The sequence below is a fragment of the Anoplopoma fimbria genome, chromosome 15, assembly GCF_027596085.1.
Source record: "Anoplopoma fimbria isolate UVic2021 breed Golden Eagle Sablefish chromosome 15, Afim_UVic_2022, whole genome shotgun sequence".
NCBI classification, from domain to species: Eukaryota; Metazoa; Chordata; class Actinopteri; order Perciformes; family Anoplopomatidae; genus Anoplopoma; species Anoplopoma fimbria.
In genome coordinates, this window is record NC_072463.1 from 2,329,603 (window position 1) to 2,353,159 (window position 23,557).

Here is a 23,557-nt window from a genome sequence, read left to right on the forward strand (position 1 = left end):
CACACACTTTGCCCTCACCATGTCCCACTCTCTCATGCAAAACAAACCGCCTCCCCATACCCGCTCTTCCTCCCATCCTTTGTATCTCACACACACACACACACACACACACACACACACACACACACACACACACACACACACACACACACACACACACACACACACACACACACACACACACACACACACACACACACTCTCACTTTCCTGTCTTGATAACAAGATGAACCTCCCTCTTCATCCGAGCATCGGACGTATTCAGACCCAGGTAGTCTCCTCTGTTATTATCTATCATCATTTTTACACATCTACATTTAAGTCAGGCTGTTGTTGTGAAGTAGATTCTGGTTGACGTGACTCACTGCTGTGTAATTGAACTGCTTTGAAGAGGCCGGCTCTGTTTGATGAAAGCAGCAGAGGAGTAAAAAGAGCTGACTGCTAAACAAAGCACTGAGATCTTCCAGGCGGTTAGATCCATGTCTGTGTGCTTTTGTTCCAAACACCATTTGAAGTGAAACTGTTACATTCAAATTACAACCGTCCTGACTAAAGTGATGCAGATGTTGATGCTTGTTGGAATATGTTTGTTAACCATCCGCTTACAAGTTAGTTTTTTTGGAAGAATGATTGTTTCTTTTCAGTGTTTGCCCCCAAAACTACTAAAGGACAAAAAAATAATCTAACTGTTTTAAAAATTGTTTTCTCTTCTGCGTTTACTAAAGAGAAAAGTAGAAGGAAAACACTTTTTGTTAGTACATTTTTTTCTGAAATTCCTTACATTATTTAATCTGTGAAACAATTAGGTAAAAAAAGTGTTGGCAGGTGAACAAAGATGCCTTTTTGTTTGGATAAATGTTTTAAGGGAATGTGGTTGTAGTACTCATTTAGGCCACAAGAGGCCAAAGTGCACCACCGCCCCATGCTCTAAATGGGACTAAAAATAGGATTTAATTCACATAACTTGCTAACACACAATATGTGTACTGTTTTGAAGATGAAAAAAAAATTAAGGAACTTAAAAAGATCATCCTGTCAAAGACCTTTTTTTTACCTGTTAAGTCATAGAGAGAGAAAACATCCAAAAGTGGATCACCAGATTTTCTTTTCTAGATTTTCTCCAAGGGCTTCCTCACAAAAAACCCCAGAAAATATTGAGATTCAGACTTTAGACTCATGTTTAATTTTCCGTGTCCCTTTCATTAACACAAATCTTCTCTGTCTGGTTTTAGGAGGTTCACAGCCAGCTGTGTAACCAGAAGGCTTTGCTGCAGCGCATCATGGAGAGCCTGAAGATGAAGTACTCAGACATGTACACTCTAGTCCCGGTGGAGATCGACAGCCAGCTGCAGGAGGTCAACCAGTCGCTGCAGCAAGTGGAAGTAAAGGTAGAGAAGCTGATGTAAAGATTCAGAATGAATTGGCCTTCCAGGGAAATGTGGTTTTAGCAATAAACACAACACGATTAATCACAGAAAACAAAGTATGGAAAGCAGAGTAGTAGGTTTGATATTACAGTGTTTGTACTGTAATACAGGGAGGGGTGTTTCATATTAGAACTACTGCACAAAGTACTTCTTTTATTATACTTTTGGTAGCTTGAGCCAATAATCTGATGGGATCACATCTGTATATGGCTCAGATATGACTAAGAGAGAGAGAGTAATTACTATGGAAACATCCTGGCTTAGAAATCATAATAAATTCTACTTAAAGTTAAAGATAATTACAAACAGACATTATTTCTAATACTGGACACACAATAAACTAATAATTAACACATAAACATGCATTTTAACAGTGTGAACAGGAATAAAATGATTGATAATCAAAAGTTTGGGACAATAATAGGACTTTTATAGACCTGACTGCTAAAACAAAAAACGTTTTTTCCTACTGTAATTGTTGCTGTTTGTACTCGATTCATCCGTCAGGTGGGGGAAGCTGTGGAGAGGAGCGGCCCCGTCTACAGGCTGGGGGCAAAGCTGTCTGAGATCATGGCTGGACTGACGTCAGTCCAGAAAAGACTTGAACAGAAGAGTCCCAATGTGATTCAAGCTAAGATGTACCAGAAGGTGGGCAGCTGATTATTACCACTTGTTTCAGATAAGAGAATGAAACGACTTGTAATGTGTAAAGTGGTAGATAATAAGGTGTAGAGACAAACTTTGATTTCAGATGCTGACATTTATGTCATCAAAAACTTCTATCAAGATAGAAAAAGCTGCAAAAGATGAGGAAAGTTGAGTTGTTCGAAAGGCCATGAAAAGATTTATACTTGGTACGGATATTTTTACAGGGCCAATAAAGATTTCCATTTGGTTTTTGTAGTGTATTTTGGAGGCTTTGTCAAGAACAAATAGGAACATCTAATACGGGACATTGGTTTGAGCACAGAGTGCACCTGATTCTGTTTGAAGAGGCTCACATTCTCCGGCTGTTAGTCATTCATACCAACATGGTAATACAGGAATCCTCTCCCAATGCTGTCTGCTTGAGTTTAATGTTTACCTTATCGAATGATTTTATAGGTTTGTGATCAATAACATGACTGATTCTTTATTTTTGTGCCCAACCCTTGTGGGTTTTATAAGACACTAAAGACATACCTTGAATGGTCAAAAATGTCTTTACATTACAAAATGATATGTTATTTTACTGCTCGGACTTTAACAAAATATTCTGCCTTCTCTCCCAGACTTGGCTAATAAAAAAAATAAAATAAAATGAGCACAACTCAAGTGTTTCATAGTCATTCAGCCAAAATAAATCAACATAAATATAAGCTTACACATAAAACAAAGAATGTAAATGCTGTGTAAGAGCCTTAAAGGGATTTTTTTGTTATTATAAATGTAATAAATCCTGATATGTGGTCGTGTGTTTGTGCTCAGCGTGCGTGGGACGAGCTGGACGTGTGGCACTCGTGTATTGCGGCGTTGGAGGTGGACATGCTGGACTTGGAGAAACCGGAGGAGGTTCTGATCCTCACTGAGAGACTGGTGGAGGTCCAGCAGCTCCACTCCCTGCTGGCCAAACAGGCGGAGCAGAGGACCACCCTCCTCAGCAAGGTCAGGAGGACCTCATATCCCATCCGTCCTCTGTCTTCTCATCTATACTGCTTGTGTTTAATGTTATGCTTCTAAATCCCTGCTTATGATTTCTGAGTCTGTCGAGTCTCCAGGACTTTGGGCTGATTAAGGTTTGAAACTGACTCTTGTCTTTTGTTCGTGGTCAGATCCACACGTGGCTTCAGGAGCATAAGGAGATGATCAGCAGCTCCAAGAGCTGGATGACCGAGGCCAAGTCGTGGCTCGCTACGCCCTACACCTACACCACCGCTAAATGTCTGAGCAGCCATGTCCACACGCTGCAGGTTGGTTCACTTCACCTTTCTTCTCCACCCTTTTCTTTCTACAGAACTATATTTTTCTCTATTTCTAAAATATAGCACATTTTGCAGAAGAATTACTAGCAGAAAAAGTAATACTTCTCGATGGATTTTTACTGATTATTAACACGTTTCTCAACATAAATCCATGTCTTGCGTTGCAGATGGTGCTGGACGACTCGGCACAAATCCGAGCCACGCTGCATGGCTTCGGCTCGGTCCTGAAGGAAATGTCTCAGGTCTGCGACGTCACAACTCTCCAGGAGCAGCTGGACGAAGCCGATCAGCAGGTGGCCGTCGTTCAGGACGGCTTCACTGCTCCTCTGTCTCACCTGGGCGACGCTGCTGCTGTGAGTCTCCCTTTTTATTCTTTTTTTAAAAAATCCTATTTGAATCTTACACCGTGAGATGTGTTGCTCACCCTCTCTGCTCGATCTGTTTTTTTAATGGTCACATTTAATGATGGATGTCTAGGAGGTGGAAGCCATCGAGAGTGAAGTCAGACGGATGGAGAACGATGTCGTTGAGGTCAAGACCTTATTAACGTCTCCGGAGACTTTCCCCAGCCCCAGAGAAGAAGGTCTCAAGGTGAGACATTCATCAGAGGTTTTCATTTTATATCATTTTATGACCCAAACTGCAAATTCCAAATGGTGGCGGTTTGCTTTAGGACAAAAAAAAGGCAGGTTTCTGAGCTTATTATCCAGTTTGTGAGCCAGAAATACCAAAGAATATCTGTTTTTTTATATATCTTCTCATGTGCACAGGTCATTGAGCAGAGGATCCAGTCCATGAGGAGGACCATAGCTGAGATCCAGAAGTGTAAACCAGGCCTTTGTCTTCCAGAGAAGGCTGAAGAGACTTTGGTTGTCTTCACTGTAGTGGACCGGCTCCAGACTCTGCTGCTGGAACTGGAGAAGGTCAGTCAGTCAGTTAGTCAGTCAGTTAAGTACTTCAACTAGAAGTAGCCTTCACTGAACCTTCTGCTCTTACTCTATTTGTAGAAGGTCCCTGCTCTGTTCATCCAGCAGCCTCAGACTCCGGTCCAAGCCAAAGCCCAGTCAGCTCAGAAGACGACCTCTCCGACCCAACTCCTGAAATCCACCTCACAGGAGGCTGAGGTGAGTTTACTTCACTGGCACAGTGTTTGAGGGGAAATATCAAATTGGGATTTTTGTAATGTGTCTTTTTCAGTCATCCAAAGTGTTCTACAATGACTGTTTTAGTAGTTAACGGTTTTCTAGATGACATTTAGAGCATTGATATAGCAGCAATAACTATTTGCTATGGAAAGATTTAGTGGATGAATGTTCACCTGAGCAGAGAATGAAGTCACGCTACCTATTTGTGTGTTGTAATCTGAGCTTTTCTTTGGCTTGGCATAGCATCCACCCTCAGGTTAAAACTGTTAGCTCTGACAGCACTGTTAGCATGGTTAGCTGCAATCGCTGGCTCAGCTGTTAGCGTGTTGAGAGCTCTGTATGGAGGCAATCCCTCAATCATACATTTGCTCTAAATGACATACTTAAGGGTCTTAAAATGATTTATTGCCAAGATAATGGGCAGCCCCAAAGTCGTCATGTGCAGAAAACAAGAAAAAAGAAATTTAACAAAAGCTGCACTGTGTGCTGTCTCTCGGAAGGAGGACGTGGATCAGGGACAAATCACAATTGTCCACGTTAAAGAGGATGTTCTGACGGGATCCGGAGCCTCACTGCTGACTGTGGAGCAGTCCTCGCCTGAACAGAGACAGACCTGGACACCTGACAGCCCTCAGGTAAGGAAGACAGAGAGCCATGCTTCTTCTTTAACTTGTTTTTTGTTTTTTTATGAAGCACTTAACAACCAATCGTGTGCCACCAAAGCACATTTGCTCTCACTGTTTTATTTAAACATGAAGTTAACATCACGGCCAAAATAAAACCTGTGATTTGAATATCAAATACTCACCACCTATAGTGTTGAAACGTGACTCTCTAATGGTAGAACAAAGTGGAGAGTGATCGATACTAACATTCCTGCTAACCCCTCCCTCCTTGTGTTTTTAACAAAGTTATTTAACGAATTGCAAATGTTGTGTTTTTCCCCTGCGTGCTTAATACCTCTACATTAATCTGTCGAAAATCTTTAAGGGTGCTCCGATCAAGTTGACGATTTTTTAATTTATTTTTAGCTTTTATTTTGAAAGGACGTTTCCCATTGAGATTCAAACTCTCTTTTTTTTTTTTTGAGGGAGTCCTGGGCAAGAAGTTTTTACATAAAAGAACAAACATCGGACTTTAAACAAAATAGAAAAAAGTTGCAAACAAACATTAGAAATTTCACATATAAGAAAGAAGAAACGGACTAAAAACAAACAGCAGATTACATCAAACAATGAATGACGCTTTATGTCTTCACTGGAGTTATGAGTCTTAGACAGAGAAAAACTTTCAATAAATAATTTGTTGTTAATTCATGACACTTTTTCATTTCTTATTTTTTATACTTAATTTACAATGTTGTTTAAAATAGTTAGATAATTAAATAATGCTACATTATGAACAGAATGTGTCAAAACAACCCATGATCGGTTTCGCCACCCAAAAATCTTAATCGGAGCACCTTTAGAAACAATTTTGAGTATGTGTTGAGTCCGTACTGGTAAAAGTGCAGATAGAGGGACACCGAGCTGAAGTTTGTGGTTTTCTTCATAAGCAGAAGGACATTTCTAGTGAGATTCTAGTTGAGATCTCAGAGTTTAAAAAAACAAACAAACAAATATTTCAGGCTGCATTTAGAGGAAAATAATTCAAAAACTATACTCAAGATATTTAGAAAATTTCAATATATATAAAACACTCTCAGGGAGTGCATGAAAAAAACCAACGTTATTTTGCAGGACATTTGATTTCTATAACTTCCTTGATTGGCATTTAATGGGAATATATTTATTTCCTCGGTCCAACTGTTTCTTTAAAATATCCTTGTTATTGACCATCAAACAAGCATAACGTCTCTTTCAGAGGTTATAACGCTTAAAAAACACACATTATAGCTGCTTTTAGTTGAAAAGTATCAGCGACCAGCTTGCCGCTCAGTGTCCCAAATTGCACTTTTGACGCCTCCCCTGTGACTCTGCACATGAGCGTGTTTCCGTGTCAGCAGAGGGAGAATCCTGGGGAGAAAACAGGGAGTCAGGAGCAGAGAGAGGAAGAAGGTGGAGGAGGAGGTGTTATGTGGTGGCTCTGGGATGCTTTCTTGGCCGCTTCGCCAGAGGTAACCGAAATCTAGAGCTGCTGTGGAAAAAAGAAACTTTCATCCATTTTTGTCTTTCTCTGTCCTACCTCTGTTCTTTTGGTCACTGCTATACTACCCCTCCTCCCCCGGAGTTCCTTGTGACCCAAGGTCAGCTACTTACTATGTAGGTGGGAGGTTTTAACCACAAAGGATGATGTAACGAGTTTTAGAACAAATTATAGGAAAACAATCATTTAAATTGGTAATACACCTGAGACCATATGACTACAATCTGGTTCCAATTAAATCAATTATTTTACGACCTGGGTCACTCCGTTCTCCACATCACTGCTAGGAATGTGTTTCCTCACCTTCTACTACCATCTCACTACTTATCCCATCAGCTGCTTCCATAAAACCCCTCCCCTAAACCTGAATACATCTCCTCCATCACTGCAGCCTCTTTTTCTACTTCCACCTCTCTCCTCACGTGTTTCTGGATTTTGTTCTGCCTCTAGAGAGCAGTATTGAACAGTGATTGTAATTTGTGTGACAGCGCTGTAAATGATTGAATTATGTTAGCATCGTCGTTTTCTCTTTCAGCCGTTAAACATATTGGTGTTGTTGTGTATATATAGTTAAGTATATTATCATTGTTGGTGTTAGGTACCTGTGGTTCTTCACCCAGAAGAGGCTGAAGGTGCCTCTGGACAAAACACTGAAGAGACTGGAGAAGATAAACAGGTAACTCAACATTCAACCCTGTCAAACATCCTCATTGGCTCCTATTTAAATTATTCATTATAATAGGATAAGTCTGGTGATATTCTCTATTTTCATATTGCCAACAAATCTATTCAAAAGACCAAAACCAACAATGAATTCATCCTACTAAAAATACTCTCCTGTGTTTCTAAATCCTGTCTATAAAATTCCATTATAATCTTAAAAAACTGTTAAAAAAATCCTTACTGTTGTTCCTTCATCACCATGAACAAACACACTGTAGTTCATATTGACTCAGTCCCACATACACCATCCCGCTGCCACAAATGCTCACAATAGTGCCCAATAACTTTTATTCACTCCTGTTTGTTTGCCAAAACCTACAGTTGTTAGCTGTTTAAAGATCAAATTTGCCTCCTTTTATGTGCTGGTCCAATCAGTGTTGATGGTAAATGTAGTCGATTGATGCATAAATTCCTCAGTGCTGCAATATTGAGCCAGAAAGTGGAGGCTGCAGCTGCAAAATCTGTAGTTCTTATTACGTCTACAGCCGTCAATGATGTGTGACAGCGACGTAGTTGGAGGCAGGAAGAACTACAGGCTTTTTCAGCTTGGATTTCTAGTCTCCGCCTCTAGGGAGCGCTCTAGATGTCGCTCAAAAACAAAACTTCCTAAACCTTTTCTAAGTTCTATTGTGTCAATAAACTTTTTTTTTGAAAAACACGGAAGAAACGGAACTTTCTTGTTCTCTTTGCTTGGATTGAAAACTAGCTACGTTTTCCAACAGAGAAAACCAAAAACGAGTGCAGAGAACGCATTTTACAGGGTTTTGCATGACTTGGATAATCAGCCAAATATATGATATGGGCTGAAGCTGCGAATGCTTTAGCTTTGCCAGAGACCGACGGGACCCTCCAGGTGTCAGAAGCTCATGCACAATGCATCCTGGTACATGTAGGCACTGCCAAGCCAAGAGCAGGAGAACTCAGCATCTCAGGGTCAAAATAGCAGCAATGAAATTGGACATTCACTGATTGGACATCCACTTACACAGTGGCAGATTTTTCAATATGTAAGCTTTTTTCATAAAGGAAATGCCAGACGGGGTATAAAAGTCAGAAAGAAATGGAGTTTAGTTTCAATCTTTTTATTGGATTTACTGACAGTAACAAAAATATAGAATATCACCAGTTTTATCTTTTAATTTATCTCAATTATAGGTTTTGGTGGACTTTTGTTTCTTGTTATCAGTTACTTTTAGTATTGTGAGTTGATTGAATACCCACCAACTTCCATATTGTTGGAAACATTTTTTAATAAGTATTGAAAACCACCAATAAGAGCCAGTGAATTTGTTTTGCAGTACTGCAGATTATACAAGATAACAATAACATTAAGTAATATATAATAATTTAATTCCGTAACAGATTGTATCAGTAACTGTGTGAACCCTTATCTGGTGGTGACCCTGTTGACTAAGTGATCCTCGTGTGTAACTGACCTGACTGATCTTCTAACCCTGCTCATGTTTCTTCAGGATGTTGAGGGCTCCGCTGAAGCATCTTCACCTGAAGCTTTATCAAACCCCGCGGCCACAGTCACAACTCAGTCACTGCCTGCGAGCATGGTAAACACAGCCTCCACCGTTAAGGTCTCCAAACCCGACTCGCCCCAGCAGAAATGTGTAGTCTCCTAGATCTAGAACTTGTATCGCTAGAACTTCTCGCTTCTTCTTGTTCTAAGCATTGGACTTCAAGCTTCTTCTAGAGCTGTGTGCAGAAAAGGAGCAAGCCTAGATTGATGTGGCTTCTTCTAAATCAATATTTTTACTATTTGTTTCTCTAGAGCCAATTGAAATAACTCCCATTCATCCTGAAACCAATTCTAGAGCCCCCAACCTCTTCTAGAACCTACCCTAGGATCCCCATTGTGTTAATACCTGCCATTCCTTCTAGAACCAAGTCTAGAACACCAATGTTTACAGCCTATCTTAGATCTCCCACCTTCATCTTGAGCCAACCCTTTAAACTCCTCTAGAATTGGAGTAGATTTCCTTTAAAATCCTGAAGAGCACACTTAAGATCTCCCAGGTTCTTCTAGAACGAACAAATGCAGTTTTTTTTCCAGAGATCCAAGTCAATAATTACCACTTCTCCTCCTAGACACAAGGCCAGAGCTCAGTTGTCTATTGACAGTACAACCTGCTATAGGTTCTCTTGTAGACCTAAATATAGAACTCCCAAAGTCTTCTAGGATGAAGCCTAGAATTCAAGGCTTCATTAACAAAATCTAGAACAAGAACTCCCACTTAGTGTTGAACACTGTGATTCCCTAAATGTTCTGGGCCAGTCAATAAGCCAATCTTCTACACTCAATTCTAGAGCCGAACATGTCCAGCTGTAGAGCTCTTGATGTCTTTCTAGAACCAATGCTTCTTTCCAATACCAAACTTCTCACATGTTCTAGAACCAAACCTACATCCCCATTTTCTTCTAGTGTCTAGAATCCTTGTAGAACAAGTCCTTCGCTTTCTTTCTAGAACCGTCCTCTTTACAAAGAAACTCTTATAGCCTTCTAGAACTAAACCTAGAACCAAGTCTAGAGCACCTGAAATATTCTAGCACCGAGCCTAGACCTTCAGGTTCCTCTTTAAATGTCTCAACCCTCAGTGCATTTACATGGCAGAGATATTCTAGATTTTGGCCTCCAACAGTTTTGAAAATTTGAATAAGTGTGTTTTACTATATTATGAAAAATAGAGTTGAAAAATCAGCTGTGTGCCAAAGATATTACATGTGTGTTCACTTGAAGAACTACTGAGCTTCATCCTCCAGGTGGTTCAAGATGACAAAGCACATTATTTTGCAACTATTCAGAAAGTGGTTGTCGAGGTGACGGTTACTATTTTCCAAAACCAGAAAGCAGACTGGTGCTAATTAGCATGTCGGGTGGATGTTTTTTGGTCTGTAATAAGCTTTTGCATGGACCTTAATTCTGATGGGTTAAAATGTTTTTTATAAAAGGCAGAAACAAAGTGTACTATTAGACATATTTTGTGAACCTTGTTTTATAATGTATCATATAGGGAATGGTGATTTTAAACTAGTTAAACCTTTTTTGATTGTTGACCTTTCATTTACCAGCGAATGCAGAGCATTATCTGTTAAAATAAAACGTGCTTGCTTACCATTTTGATTTCCATAAGCTGAACATGATAATGAATTGTTGTTTACAGAGTTTATTGATTAAATTGCTCAGTCTCTGCCGGGCAGCAGGAGAGTGTGGAGAAAGGATTCCCGCTTTGTTATGAATCAGAAGATTTAGTTTCACTCTCCACAGCACAGATTTTATACTTTAAGAAAGTTGCCTTTTCTTAGATGACTGTTGGCCATGAAAATGCACTGGTTTGACATGATCACTGATTAACACGCTGCTGTTGGCAGGTGAAAACCATGTAACTCCAAATTAATTTAGTTTAGAATTAATTCATTGGGAATAATACAAAAGAACGTTTTTCTTGCTCTTGTGCAGATGATTTTTTTTTTAAGGCTTATTTATAATTTCATCAATATCAATCTAAGAACAATAACACAATACGAGGTTTTCACCTGGAAGCAGCCGTACTGAGATGTCTTACGTTACACGGCATGTGCTGTACTTTGTACGTTGTTCCACTTTTGTCTTTCCATTCTGTCTACATATCCAAACAAGAGCATCAAATCACAAATAAACCCTGCAGCAGTGATCCACTCCTCCGTCTCTCTTTCTCTTGTGTCAGGAGCTCATGAAGGGACAGAGGGGGCTTGCATGGAGGGGGGAGGAGCCAGAGGGGATGAAGACAGTAGATACACAGCGAGCACACACACCTGCAGGCTGCACACCTGTCCACAACACACTCACTCAGGAGTCGCACACACCTAGAGAGGGACTCAAAGCTTTAACAGCTGTAGGACCAGGAAGCAGTGAGGTGGACAGACGTATGCGATCTGTGGAGACGAGTCAAAGCACGGCCGGAGAAGAAGAAACTGTACATGCACACACAACATCTCAACCGTATATGACATCAGCAGAAGATTCAGAGGCCTCAGAGCCTCCATCCTCCCCCAGCCGCTCATTCAGACTGCAGCATCAGGACCACAGTGAGGGCCGGCGTCCTGCAGCTGCTTCGGTGAGCAAAGAGATAAAGAAACGATCACACTCAGAGCCACAGTTTCAGCATGACACACAAACAAAAGCACCGTCCTCCTCCTAACCTTCTAACTTAAACAGCAGTGGAAGCAGAGTTGGGACCTGGTTGCACATAAATAACTCACTGAGATGAAAAAACAAAATGGTGTTTAATTACAAGATTTTCATGTTTAACCTATAATACATTGGTTGCATCATCAACGCCGGTGAATGCTGTACTTTTTTTATAACTTGCATTTCCCTTCAATGCATTTTTATTGCATTTTGGATTAACATCTGTAAACGTATATTCACACAGACTATAGGAAATATCAAGATGAGCACATTTTTTCAAAACAAAACTTAAAATTTATGATTTGTGAGCTAAAAATGAATAATTTGTGGTTGAAATATACTTATTTTGTGACCTAAATTAATTTATTTGTACTCTTAACAGGTGAAAAAAAGATAATTCTTCCAAGTTTTTGAAGTTTTTTTGTGTCAGGATCATTGTTGGTTGTTGTAATACACATTTTGACCACAAGAGGCTGAAGTGCACAACTCCATATTCTAAATAGGACTAAAATGAATTCACGTGTTCGTTAATGCAAAACAGTTTTTCACCGCCTGTTTCACAGATGAAATTTAAATGGAAGGAAACTCGAAAGATTTTCTGGCAAAACTTAACTTCACCTGTTTTTAAGTCATAAACACAGGAGAGAAAACTATTTAGATCATAATTAGAAGATTGATCACAGGAATTGTTTTTCCCTCACTTGCCTCTCATGGCTTTCGTAATGAATTGATGTACCATAAATTATTCTTTCAAATGATTCATACAAAATTAGAAGTCAGTAAAAATGTTTCCTCTGAATATATATAGATATATCTATATCTATATATCTATATATCTATATCTATATCTATATCTATAGATATATATATAGACTCAGTTTGGACAACAGTGTTCTACTGTGATAAATATAGACTTCAGTCAGTGACATCACAGAATGTTTGAGCCAAATGACGTTCTAAGCAGGTTTGTTGACTCTGGGTTCACCTCTAATCCTCACTAGTTCCATGGCAACTGTATGTTCATTTCATGGGAGTTTGAACTTGCATCGTGCAAAAAATGCTCATAATTCACTCTTTAAAAAGTTTTAACAAGATGAGAACAAAAGAAAAAGGACATTGAAACCTTTAGATGATTGACAGCTATGAGTGTTTGACCCAGCCCTCCGTCTCAGCTCCACCTCTGCAGCCTGAGGCTCTCTCTCTCTCTCTCTCTCTCTCTCTCTCGTTCTTCCTGTGACAAAGAGTCGCCGTCACTGGATCCCTGCCAAACCGCTCCAGGAAGTGGTTTCTGCCTTAGGTGGGTGGAGCAGAGAGGGAGGGAAAGAGAAGAGAAACTAAAGAGGGAAGCAGAGGAAAGAGACTGGAAGTTGAGGTGTGAGAAGCAGACTGATCTGTTCGGATCAACGTTAGAGCTTCAACTTAAAGCTACAGCCTCTCAGGAGCCGGTGCAGCCTTCTACCTGTTGACCCCGGAGCAGAGAGGTTCAGACAGGTGTGTTGTGTTTTATGTCCCAGGATCCGGAGGAGCCCCAGCTTGGGTCCCGCCCCCAGGAAGGTATCCTCCATGTGTGCCTGCAGAGGGTCGGCCAGCTGGAGCTGTGGCTGCAGGAAGCCCAGAGGAGCCCGGTACTTGGTGGGGCCGCTGGTTCATCCACCATGCAGGACCAGCTGGAGCAGCAACTCCTCACCTGCCAGGTAAAGCCCCGCCCACCTGGGTAAACAGGTCACGCCCAGGATTTACAGGTTACAGAGCTGCAGTGAGTTCAAACTGGGTTAAATGAGGCTGAGAGGTTTTTATATATATAGGTTATATATAGATGTGTTTCAAATCATTAAAATAAATATATTTCAAGGTTTTAACTTACATTCAAAAGTCTCTGTAACAATTTTATTTAGATGTCTCATAGATTTTTGTTTCAGTTAATGTTTGAACTTTTTTAATATTATCATTTTTTATTTTTTTTCAATTTTGTTGTTTTTGAACCTTTCTTTTGCAGAATCAGTCAATTTATTTTGTAATGTTTTGGGGGGTTTATTCAATCTTAATTGTCCCATTAATAACTATATTTTATCTTATTTAATTATTGTTATATATTGATCCCAGAAAGACTAGCAACCACTATGTGAAGCTAAGGATCCAAAAAAAAGTTCTGTCAGTTGAAAAGACTTCTAAATATGACTTTAAGCATTAACTTTTTCCCTAACAGCAGTTTTGCGTAAAGTAAAATACAATTCTAGCCAAAAGTTAAGACATGACAGTATTGTCATATAATATGCTAACACACTATATTTTCACTTTGTGCATAGAGTGAACAGAAAAATTAAAACTCACCTGGAAGAAAACATTAATACTTTAAATCCTATTTAGAACAGGAGCTGGGCCTGTACTACAGCCTCTTGTGGCCGGAATGAGTATTACAAAAACAAACAAACACAAATCTTTTTCTCCACCTGTTTCACAGAAATTTTGAAAAAAATTATCTTGGCAAAACCACCTTTGACATTTTTTTAGAAACTCAGATAAATGATTTTGCCTGATCTCAAGTCACAAAGACAGGAGAGAAACTATTTAGATCACACTTAAACACATATTTGAACACACTTTCCTCTCAGGTCTTCCATAAACTTGACTGAAATACAATTTAAAACATGCATATAGTGTCAGTGTTTGATTGAAAACTGATGCCAAATACCAAAGCAAAGATTACTTTTATTTTGAAATGTCTTGAAATATCAGAGACAATCCTGCTGCTTCTGCTGCAGCTAACAATAGTTACAATCACCGGTCACTGGACGAGTCATGTGACCTTATAAACACTTAAAGTAGCACAACGTTTTCTCAAGCGCAAAAGATGACTCATGGATCATTTTCAAATTATTGCTGACTGTTTCAGATCTTGCTAAATGTCAGCTCGCCACAAGATGTGACGTTTAGGAAACTGGAGGATGTGTTTTGCAGCTCAGAGGTCAAATTTTTAATTCCTGTGTTGGTTTGTTGACGTCTCATATATGATGTAAGATCTTAAGAAACATCTGGATCTGTTCATGGACGAGTCAAAGTTAAGTGAGTTAAAGTTGAACACATTCACGTCTGACAGCTTCCATCTTTAGATAGATGTTATAGATTTGACTCACAGGTCAACAATCTGTTTGTTTTTACCATCTCAGTGCTGATAAGGCAATAATGCCGACAGTGTCTTGTTGCTATAGAAACAAGTGTCATGTCAATATATTTAATGCTTCCTTATTGCTCAGAAGGGGCAAACTTTGCAACAACGGCACCCGATTGTAAGATCAAAAGAAAAGAAAAAAAACAATTGTTAACGTTGACACAATCAATTTACACAACGATTTCTGCATTTTGCTTTTTGCAATTTTCATGATACCTTTTACAAATTAGTTCAAATTATTCTTAATTACGTTACATGATTTTAATCAGAATGTCAGCGGAGCATTAATACTAAATTACATTTAGATGAAGGTTTCTATCAGAATTCCTGGACATTAACTGCCACGTGTTCTGATTTTATTGCCTATAAAGTTTGCTTAAAGTCTGCTTGTTAACGGTAACGTGTCCATTCAAATAAGAACTTGAAGTGAAAGAACGACCGTCTCACTAAACATTAACTCAAACATCAGACGTGTTCACTGCGACTGTCTCACTCTTTGTGAACGTTGTGATGTATGGTAGAGTAATGCTTTATTAAATATCTCCAGTTTTCACTGTGTTTACCATCAACCCATAAAACAAACCACTTGGCGAGTTCACAGATTAACAATCACTGAGTGTCAGCTGCTGGTGTTTGCACTGAGGGCGCAGAGGTGGAGACCAAACAGGCAAAGATCTGAGACATCAACCAATCAGATGCTGTAGTTTTAAACTCTGCCAAGTGTCCATGACAACGAAACAAACACATGAAACCAAACAGCAGAGACGCCGCTACTATAGTCACTTTAACTCGAATGAATTGGGTTTTATTATCAATTTATATGGAATATTTGTATCCGTCATTGACGCTTCTGCTGTAAAGCTTCAACTTTTACAGGAGTTACAAAAAACCTTTTTTCTTTGCTGCGGCAGAACATTTTCTGATAATCCAAAATAATAATTAGTTTATGATTAATTAAGCACTGATTAATTTAGAGATTTTGGTCCATTTTGCTTCCACAACATGTCTTCCTTTAAGACAGAAACATCCAAAATACACATTCAGGTGTTTATTTTAATACTTTGTTTATTTGCGTCTGTAGATTTTTCCTAAATTCAGCATTGATCTTTAGATAATGCCTCATTTGCATATTTAAACGTAACATTTTATAAAGCTTGTAATGTAAAAAAATAAACGTCTTTAAGGAAGTAATCAACTGGGGAAGTTTCATGGTCATATATTATATTATATCTATTAATTTGGATCCTTAATCACCTGTAGTGTCTTTCTTTAAGATGTAGCAGAGTTATAGTAACCCAGAAATGATTTAAATTCACCAATTTAGGAGACTTTTTTTTTCCTGGACAGTAATAAAATCTGAAAACTTATTTAATAAATGAATTCAGTTGAAGGTGGGACTTTATATAAATTACTATTTTGCAAAAACGACAATATCAAACAATTATCTTCATATCTTTTTTTAATGTTGTTGCTTCCAGAAGAATCATCCTTCAAATCATAGTATAAACATTCATTAAAAAATCCATAAAGTTGCACATAAGTTTGGCAAAAACCCTCCTGTTGTTGTGGGATTTCATACTTTCAGTTGAATGATTAAATAAGTACATTTTCTAAAACTCCCTTAAAGCCAACATGTTGAAATATTTTGCTCTTATCTCATGTTGAATGTTAAATATGAATATAAAAAGTAGCTGTGGAGAAAAACAGTGAATATTTGCACAATAGAAATACTCATGCAGAGTATAAGTACCTCAAAACAGTACTTAAAAGTTCTGCACATAACTGGATGTACTTGGTTATTTTCCATAAACGTAATCTTGCTGTTGGACTTTAGTTTATATGGATATTTGTTTGTTTCAGTCTGTTAAATAACAGTTTTCAGAGAATAGTGAATTGTGTCTTCACTTCACTCTACCTCCCCACTGACCCAGAGAGTGAAACCAGAGCCTCCATTAAAGTTTCAACACGTCACACGTCACATTTGAATGAAGCTTTGTGGGCAAACAACCATCAGCTGATGAGATCTGGTCTCCTATTCAAAGTGACTGAAGAGGACGCCTCACGCATGACCAGGATCTGACCTAAACATTATCTATGAACCCTTTTGCTGCATCATTCACACCTGACCTCAGATCCAGTCGCACCAACTCAAACTATTTCCACACCAACGTCACAGAAACAAACACACAGAGAAGATAAAAGCCTCTCTGTGCCATGTATATGTGCAGAAAAAATAAGATTCTGAATCTAAATGGTTTCTTACTTTTGTTTATGACTAAAGAATAAGAGAAATGTAATTTGTCTGTTTGTGGTTGTTGTTGTTGTAATACTCAGTTTGGCCACAAGAGGTTGAAGTCCGCCACTAAAACTAACTAAAAGCATTTAAGTCTTCCTTTACAGCAGATTAGCGCAGATTAAAATACATTTCTAGCCAAAATTATTATTATTATTATGATATTCCTTTATTGATCCCCATGGGGGAAATTCGGGTGTTGCAGCAGCTCAACTACATAGAAACAGATAATAAATACACAACAGTAATGTTACATAACTCGTAACATCCAATGCAACGTATCCTCATACACAGGTTTGTATGATATCTTACAAAAAAGTTTATTTTCGTGCTTTTTTCTATGAATGTCCAGCAACACACGTCAATTTCTGCTCATAACATCCATACCGTTTCTAAAAATAAACTTCCATCTTCACAAGACATTCAGTTAGGTTTAGGCAACACAACTACTTAGTCAAAATAACTAAAAATAACTACAGTAGTGTCGCTACTGAAGTACGCAAGTTATGTGACAAAAACACCACCTTTCTCTTCCTGTTTCATTTTTGAAAAAACTCTAGTCCTCTGGCTGAAAGATCACATTTTTTTGGTTCCATCCACCTCCTTTTTTTTTTTTTTGAAGAAAACATTTTATTTATTTATTTATTTTTATTTTGTACATCCTATTTAGACAGCACCTCAGCCTCTTGTGGTCGAACTTAGTATTACAACAATAAATCCTGGGAAAGAAAAATTAGAGAGACCTTTTATTTCACCTGTTCTTAAATTATAAACACAGGATAAAAATAAAAAAATTAAATCAGAAAATACATCACAAGAGTTTGTTTTTCATCAAATGCCTCTCAGGGCTTCACATCACATCCGTCCTTGTAAAAAAGATGAAATGCTTTGACACAGTGTGTGTGTGTGTGTGTGTGTGTTAATGTTCAGGAGATGTTCCTGGAGATCGAGCAGAGGGTTTCCGGCCTCTCGGCGCTCGTCGAACCAGCTGACCAGCAGCAGGACCAGGCGGCCGAGATGCTCTCCTCCAAACTGGAGCTCCTGAAGTCCAACCTGGTCTCCTTCCAACAGCTGCTACAGGACCGCCAGGAGGAGGAGAGGAGGGAGCCTCAGGGACAGGTACAAGACATCTGTATGACGGGATATGAAGTGAAACAATACTTAACAATAAGTTTAACAAGGTGTAGTGACGGGATAAATATGCAGCTAAAGGTTAGAACATGTAGACAAATGGCAAGATCCCTCTTTTGACTTATGGATCAGTCAGAATCAGCTGACTGTCCCACAATATATTACAATTTAGTCATTTTATTCATGTTTCTTTTGTCTCTCTTACTCTGTGTCGACAGTATTAGGTTTTCTTAAATGGAAGGAAAACCAAATGTAGTTTTTAACAAAGACTGAAAGAATGTGGTTTAAAAATGTGCACCAGCTGCTCTGCTGTCAGAAGCAGGAACATCTTTTTAAACATGTAAACTGAAAAAAATTGTCTCAGTCAAATGAGAAAGAAAAGGGAATGAGATCATATCAATTTTACCCTAGTGATTGGTGGGAAATATGATTTTTGAACCAAGTTTATCCCCCTAAAAAAAAAGGAAATTACTGATTTTACGTGAACTTTAAAGATCCACGTCAGAGTTCAGAGTAGGTCAAGTCTCAAGTCCTCTTTTCTTGTGGGAAAAAGGATGATCATTATCAGTTATTCTTAAACTGATAAATGATTTTCTTTTCACATATCTCCTTCCCTCCCTGCGTCTCCTGTTTCTCGTCCCTCCTCAGACGTCGGCTCCTCGTGCAGAGCTCCACCCTCGGCTGAAGCGCAGCAGCAGCGTTCAGGAGTTCTTCTCCTCTCCGAGGAACAAGCTGCTCAGACAGAGCAGCCTGCAGCAGCAGAAGGTACCGGACTCCACTGAGGCTTAGTTAAAGGGTTCAACTGATGTGACCTTTGGAAGGATTAAATACTGAAGTCAATATCAATACATCAACGTCATATCTTTAAATATGACAATCCCTTTTGAGCTTCATTCGGCCATCATGAGACAATGAAACCACTACATTGATACACACTGAAATTCAGATGGTGGAAGTTAGACTTTCTCTTTTACTTTTACCATTTTTCATTCTTTCCAAGAATTCAAATCAGAAACTCAATATATATTCATCAACAGGAAAACTTAAGAGTCAATTGAAAAAAGACAGATATGAATCTGAAGTCAAACCTGTTGTGTTGACTCAACAGAACTCATAAATTAAGAAACTAAAGAATCAGAAATATATAATCCTGATGTTGCTATGTACACATGTTCTGTTCATTTAACTATAAAGGTGGAGGAATGTAACTTAGAACATTTACTGTGCTGTACTTAAGTACAAACTTGGAGTCTTTTCTTTTCAGGCCACTTTTACTTCACAACAATTTAGCACTTTTTATTGCATTACATTTATTTAGAAACATTTATTTAGAAACTTTAAAAGTTAAGAATTTTATACCCAAAACATATGAAAAACTTATAAAAGATAAAATATTTGCAACTATTTTGATTATTGTTTTGTATTTGTGATGCAAAACCTTTAATGAAAAATGTCATCATTTGCTGCTTTTTAAATAAATAAAAAATGTAATTATTCTTAAATAATGTTGAGGTTCGGGTCACTTTGGTTTCTGGGTAATTGTGACGTCAATTCTCAACAATCAATTTATGGAGAAAATAATCAGCAGATTAATCCATAATTAAAAAAACAAAACAGTTACTAGTTCAAAATGAGCCTCAACTACATAATGCATGAGTAAAATATTCTAAATGTATAATTTATAATAGTTTAACAGTCACAGTTTTAACTCTGTCAGTACATTTTCCTGGTTCTACTTACATACTTTTACTTACAAAACTTTTGCAATGACTTGTGCTTGTATTATTACAGTGTGGTATTATTACAGTGTGGTATTATTACAGTGTGGTATTATTACAGTGTGGTATTATTACAGTGTGGTATTAGTACAGTGTGGTATTATTACAGTGTGGTATTATTACAGTGTGGTATTATTACAGTGTGGTATTAGTACAGTGTGGTATTAGTACAGTGTGGTATTAGTACTGAAGATAGAGTATTACTGCTGACATTAAGAGGTGAATACTTCCTCCATTCAGACTAAACTGCTGGCTGCCGTTGTTTGTTTCCAGGAGTTGGAGCAGGAGCTGACTGAGCAGAGAGGACTGACTCAGGCCATCGCCAGGCAGGGCAGCAGGACTCGACTGCACAGCCAGGACCCAGAGGACCACAGCCGGCTGTCGCCACGGTAACACACCGTACCATCACATTATTATGTATATATATTTATATATAGACTAAATGTATATTACAGAGGGTAAGGGATTTGTCTCTTCTTTCCAATTTGTATTTTTTCGCTACACAATAATACAAACTTTAACAAGTGCTTTTATGGAGACCTAATTTATGTATTTTATGTGAATATTTCTAAACAAATGTACTTGTTTTCACTTAAAAAAATGCGAATAAGTATTTGTTACACAACAGGACCAAATAAGGCTGCAGTAGAATTATAAAAATAACACAAAATATTAGAAAAGTTCTGTATCGAAAGTCAAATTTGGTTCTATATCTTCTAACTTCTTACATAGTTTAATTAGATTTGTCAAATCAATTAAGTTATATCTGGAATTACTACATTTTGAAGAGACAAACGGACCTAAGAGATGATCATAGGCATCAAACAGAGGCCTCCATCTCCCCCATCGAGAGAAAGAGAGATGAAGTGTTAACTCTCAGCCTCTTCTCTCTCCCTGCAGGCCGCCTCCTGCTGAGGCTGATGTGGAGGAGGACTCCGCTCAGAAGAAGTGGGACGGCCTTCACAGCCGGCTGCTGGCTCTGGAGGAGAGCCGGCTGCTTCCTCCCTCCGAGGTAAAGGCCGTCAGCGTGGCAGCTGAAGTGCTTGATTATCACTTTTTTTTTTTCAAAAGAGAAAAAATAAAAAAATGGATGCTCCCGCAGCGCTTGATTATCACCTCCTTTGAGCAGGAGGCACTTTGTTGTGTCTTTGGTGTGATGGGGAGTCCTGCAGGGTTTGATAGGAGTCGTGTGTGTCTTCATCATCTTCTTCTTCTTCTTCTCTCTCTGAAGGTGACAGACTCATCTACGAGGCGTAGTGATGGAACAGCGGGACGCATGATTGGCTCACAGACCCTGAAAGAGCTCCAAACCCACATCAGCCACCTGAGAGAGCTGGGACTCACGGCGACGGAGCCACTGGATCAGGTACGAGCTCGTTGTCATGGCGATGTGTATGTTGGGACGCTGAATGTGATGAGGCCTCTAAATGATTACCTTTATTTATAATCCTTAACCCTTGTGCATCACTTTGAAGAAGTTGCTCTGATGTCTTTAGCAGTCGGCAAAATCCAGTTCTGAAATGTAAACCTGCATTCTGTCTAATGTCCAGCAGGGGGCGACTTCATAAAGAGGTCACGAGCCTGAAAGGTTGCGACCTCTATCTGCAACCATAACCAAAACATTTTGGAAGATGAGGAATTGAACCTAAACCCAACATTTCAGACATGATGATTGATATGAATTTCAATATTTTGAATCTCAGTCATAAAGGTGTTGAGGTCAACTGTATATTTTTTAAGAGACGGACAAGTTGACCTTTTTGCGATCCGCCATCGATAGATTAAGTGAAATATATATTTCTCCTGCAAAGTCACAGACTGTAAGTGATGGATAGTAAAGACGGAAAAAAGAAACTGGAATCAATCTGATGAAAGAAAGAGAAACCAAAGAGTTTGTGAAATACAGGATGGATTATTGAAAAAGTAGAAAACACAACTTATTCTAGAGTTTTCAAAATCGAGTTTCAAACCATATTTCTTTGTTTGATTAGAATGAAAGATGGAATCCCGGTTTGTTGTTGTTTTTTTCATCGCTCACCACGAGAAAACACATTTTGACATCACACTTTACAAAAAAATAGCAGGAAACAACAAACATGAAAGACAAGAGAAGAGTGATCATCCTCTTCCTCTTGAGTCATAATGACACAAAATGTATCATGACAACAGTCAGAAAAATCAACAATATTCCCATCTGACTGACTAAATACTTGCGTGGTATGAATTCATCTTCTGTACGTTTTTTGTTAATACTTTGACTCACCTGTCCGTCTCCCAGGCCTCCCCTGTGGACGGCCTCCATCAGACTCTGGACGAGGGTTTGTTTCATTTGCTGCATGGAGCGTCCCTGTCTCTGTCCTCCATCAACAGTCTGCTGCACTCGACTGCTGGGGCGACACATGAGGGGGAGACGGAGCGGAGGCAGCTGCAGGTGGGACTCACTACAACAAACACTCAGCAGGGTTTCATTATTTTGGGTTAATCTCATTAAAAATGGAAAACTTTGGTCCAGACGGAAATATTTTAGCAACTGCAAAAAGTTGACATTCATGGTTCCTAGAGGATGGATCATACTGACCTCGGTGATCCCTTGACCTTTTCTCTAGCGCCACTATGAAGTTCATTTGTTGTTTTTTTGCAAAATATCTCATATACAGACATAGATATTCCCCTCAGGATGAATGGTGATAACTCTGGTGATCCTTCTGATCACTAACTTTTAATTTTACGCCATCATCAAGTCAAAAAATGTTAATTTATCCAATATGAAATTCAAGCAAATCAGAGCCTCACAGAGGTAGAGCTAGCATGGGTTTAGACTCTGAGCGTTGGTTACGATATTTTACATTTTATAAATCAAATAATCCACAATCAATTAGCTGGAAAAATGACTTGGTGCCACCAGGCGGCAACCTCGGGGTCTGAAGTGTCTTAAAGCTGCATTCTCTCTTCTGTCCACCAGGGGGCGACTCCTCTGGTTGTATAGAAGTCTATGAGAAAATGACTCTACTTCTCTCTTGATTTATTCCCTCAGTAAACATTGTAAACATGAGTTTATGGTCTCAATCTCTAGTTTCAAGTCTTCTTCAATACAGCATGATGTTCATTTAGTAAATGATGCTCCATTTAGAGTCAAACAGACCATAAAGCAGGGGATGCTTTAGGGGCGGGGCTACAACTCCCTCTAAAAAGGACTCCCTTGTATATTCCTTTTCAGAGTCTGTCTGCAGAGCTGGCCACCCTTGGCAGCGAGCTGGCCTCTCAGGGGTCAAAGGTCAGCCATGTCCTGGGGTCAGAGGGTGCTCAGCAGTGTGTCCATGTGTTGTGTGGTGTGCTTCCTGCGGTCCGGTCTGCTCTGACCAGCAGAGAGAGGCAGATCACAAACCTGCAGGAGGAGCTGACCAAGCAGCAGGTCAGATATCATAACTAACACACAATTAATCCTGAAATACTGAAATAAATAGATTTTTAATCAATTTTTTTTCTCTTAACTGTATGTGTTTATGATCTGTGTGAGTTGTAACTGTATCATTCATATAGTAAGTCCCCTCCTCTGCATAATGAATCTCATAACTTATCTAATATAGTTTTATTGTACAATTTTTTAA

General features: G+C 38.9%; 1 protein-coding gene across 1 annotated transcript; it reads left to right on the plus strand.

The window, feature by feature from the left end:
• Positions 1–1,997: 1,997 nt before the first annotated feature.
• Positions 1,998–9,032, plus strand: LOC129103676 (nesprin-2-like). The gene is made up of 11 exons (XM_054614258.1): positions 1,998–2,075; positions 2,895–3,071; positions 3,239–3,376; positions 3,556–3,741; positions 3,866–3,979; positions 4,159–4,311; positions 4,396–4,512; positions 5,034–5,168; positions 6,539–6,649; positions 7,277–7,354; positions 8,874–9,032. The coding sequence occupies exons 1-11, from the start codon at positions 1,998–2,000 to the stop codon at positions 9,030–9,032; spliced, it is 1,446 nt and encodes a 481-aa protein (XP_054470233.1).
• The last annotated feature ends 14,525 nt before the right edge of the window (positions 9,033–23,557 follow it).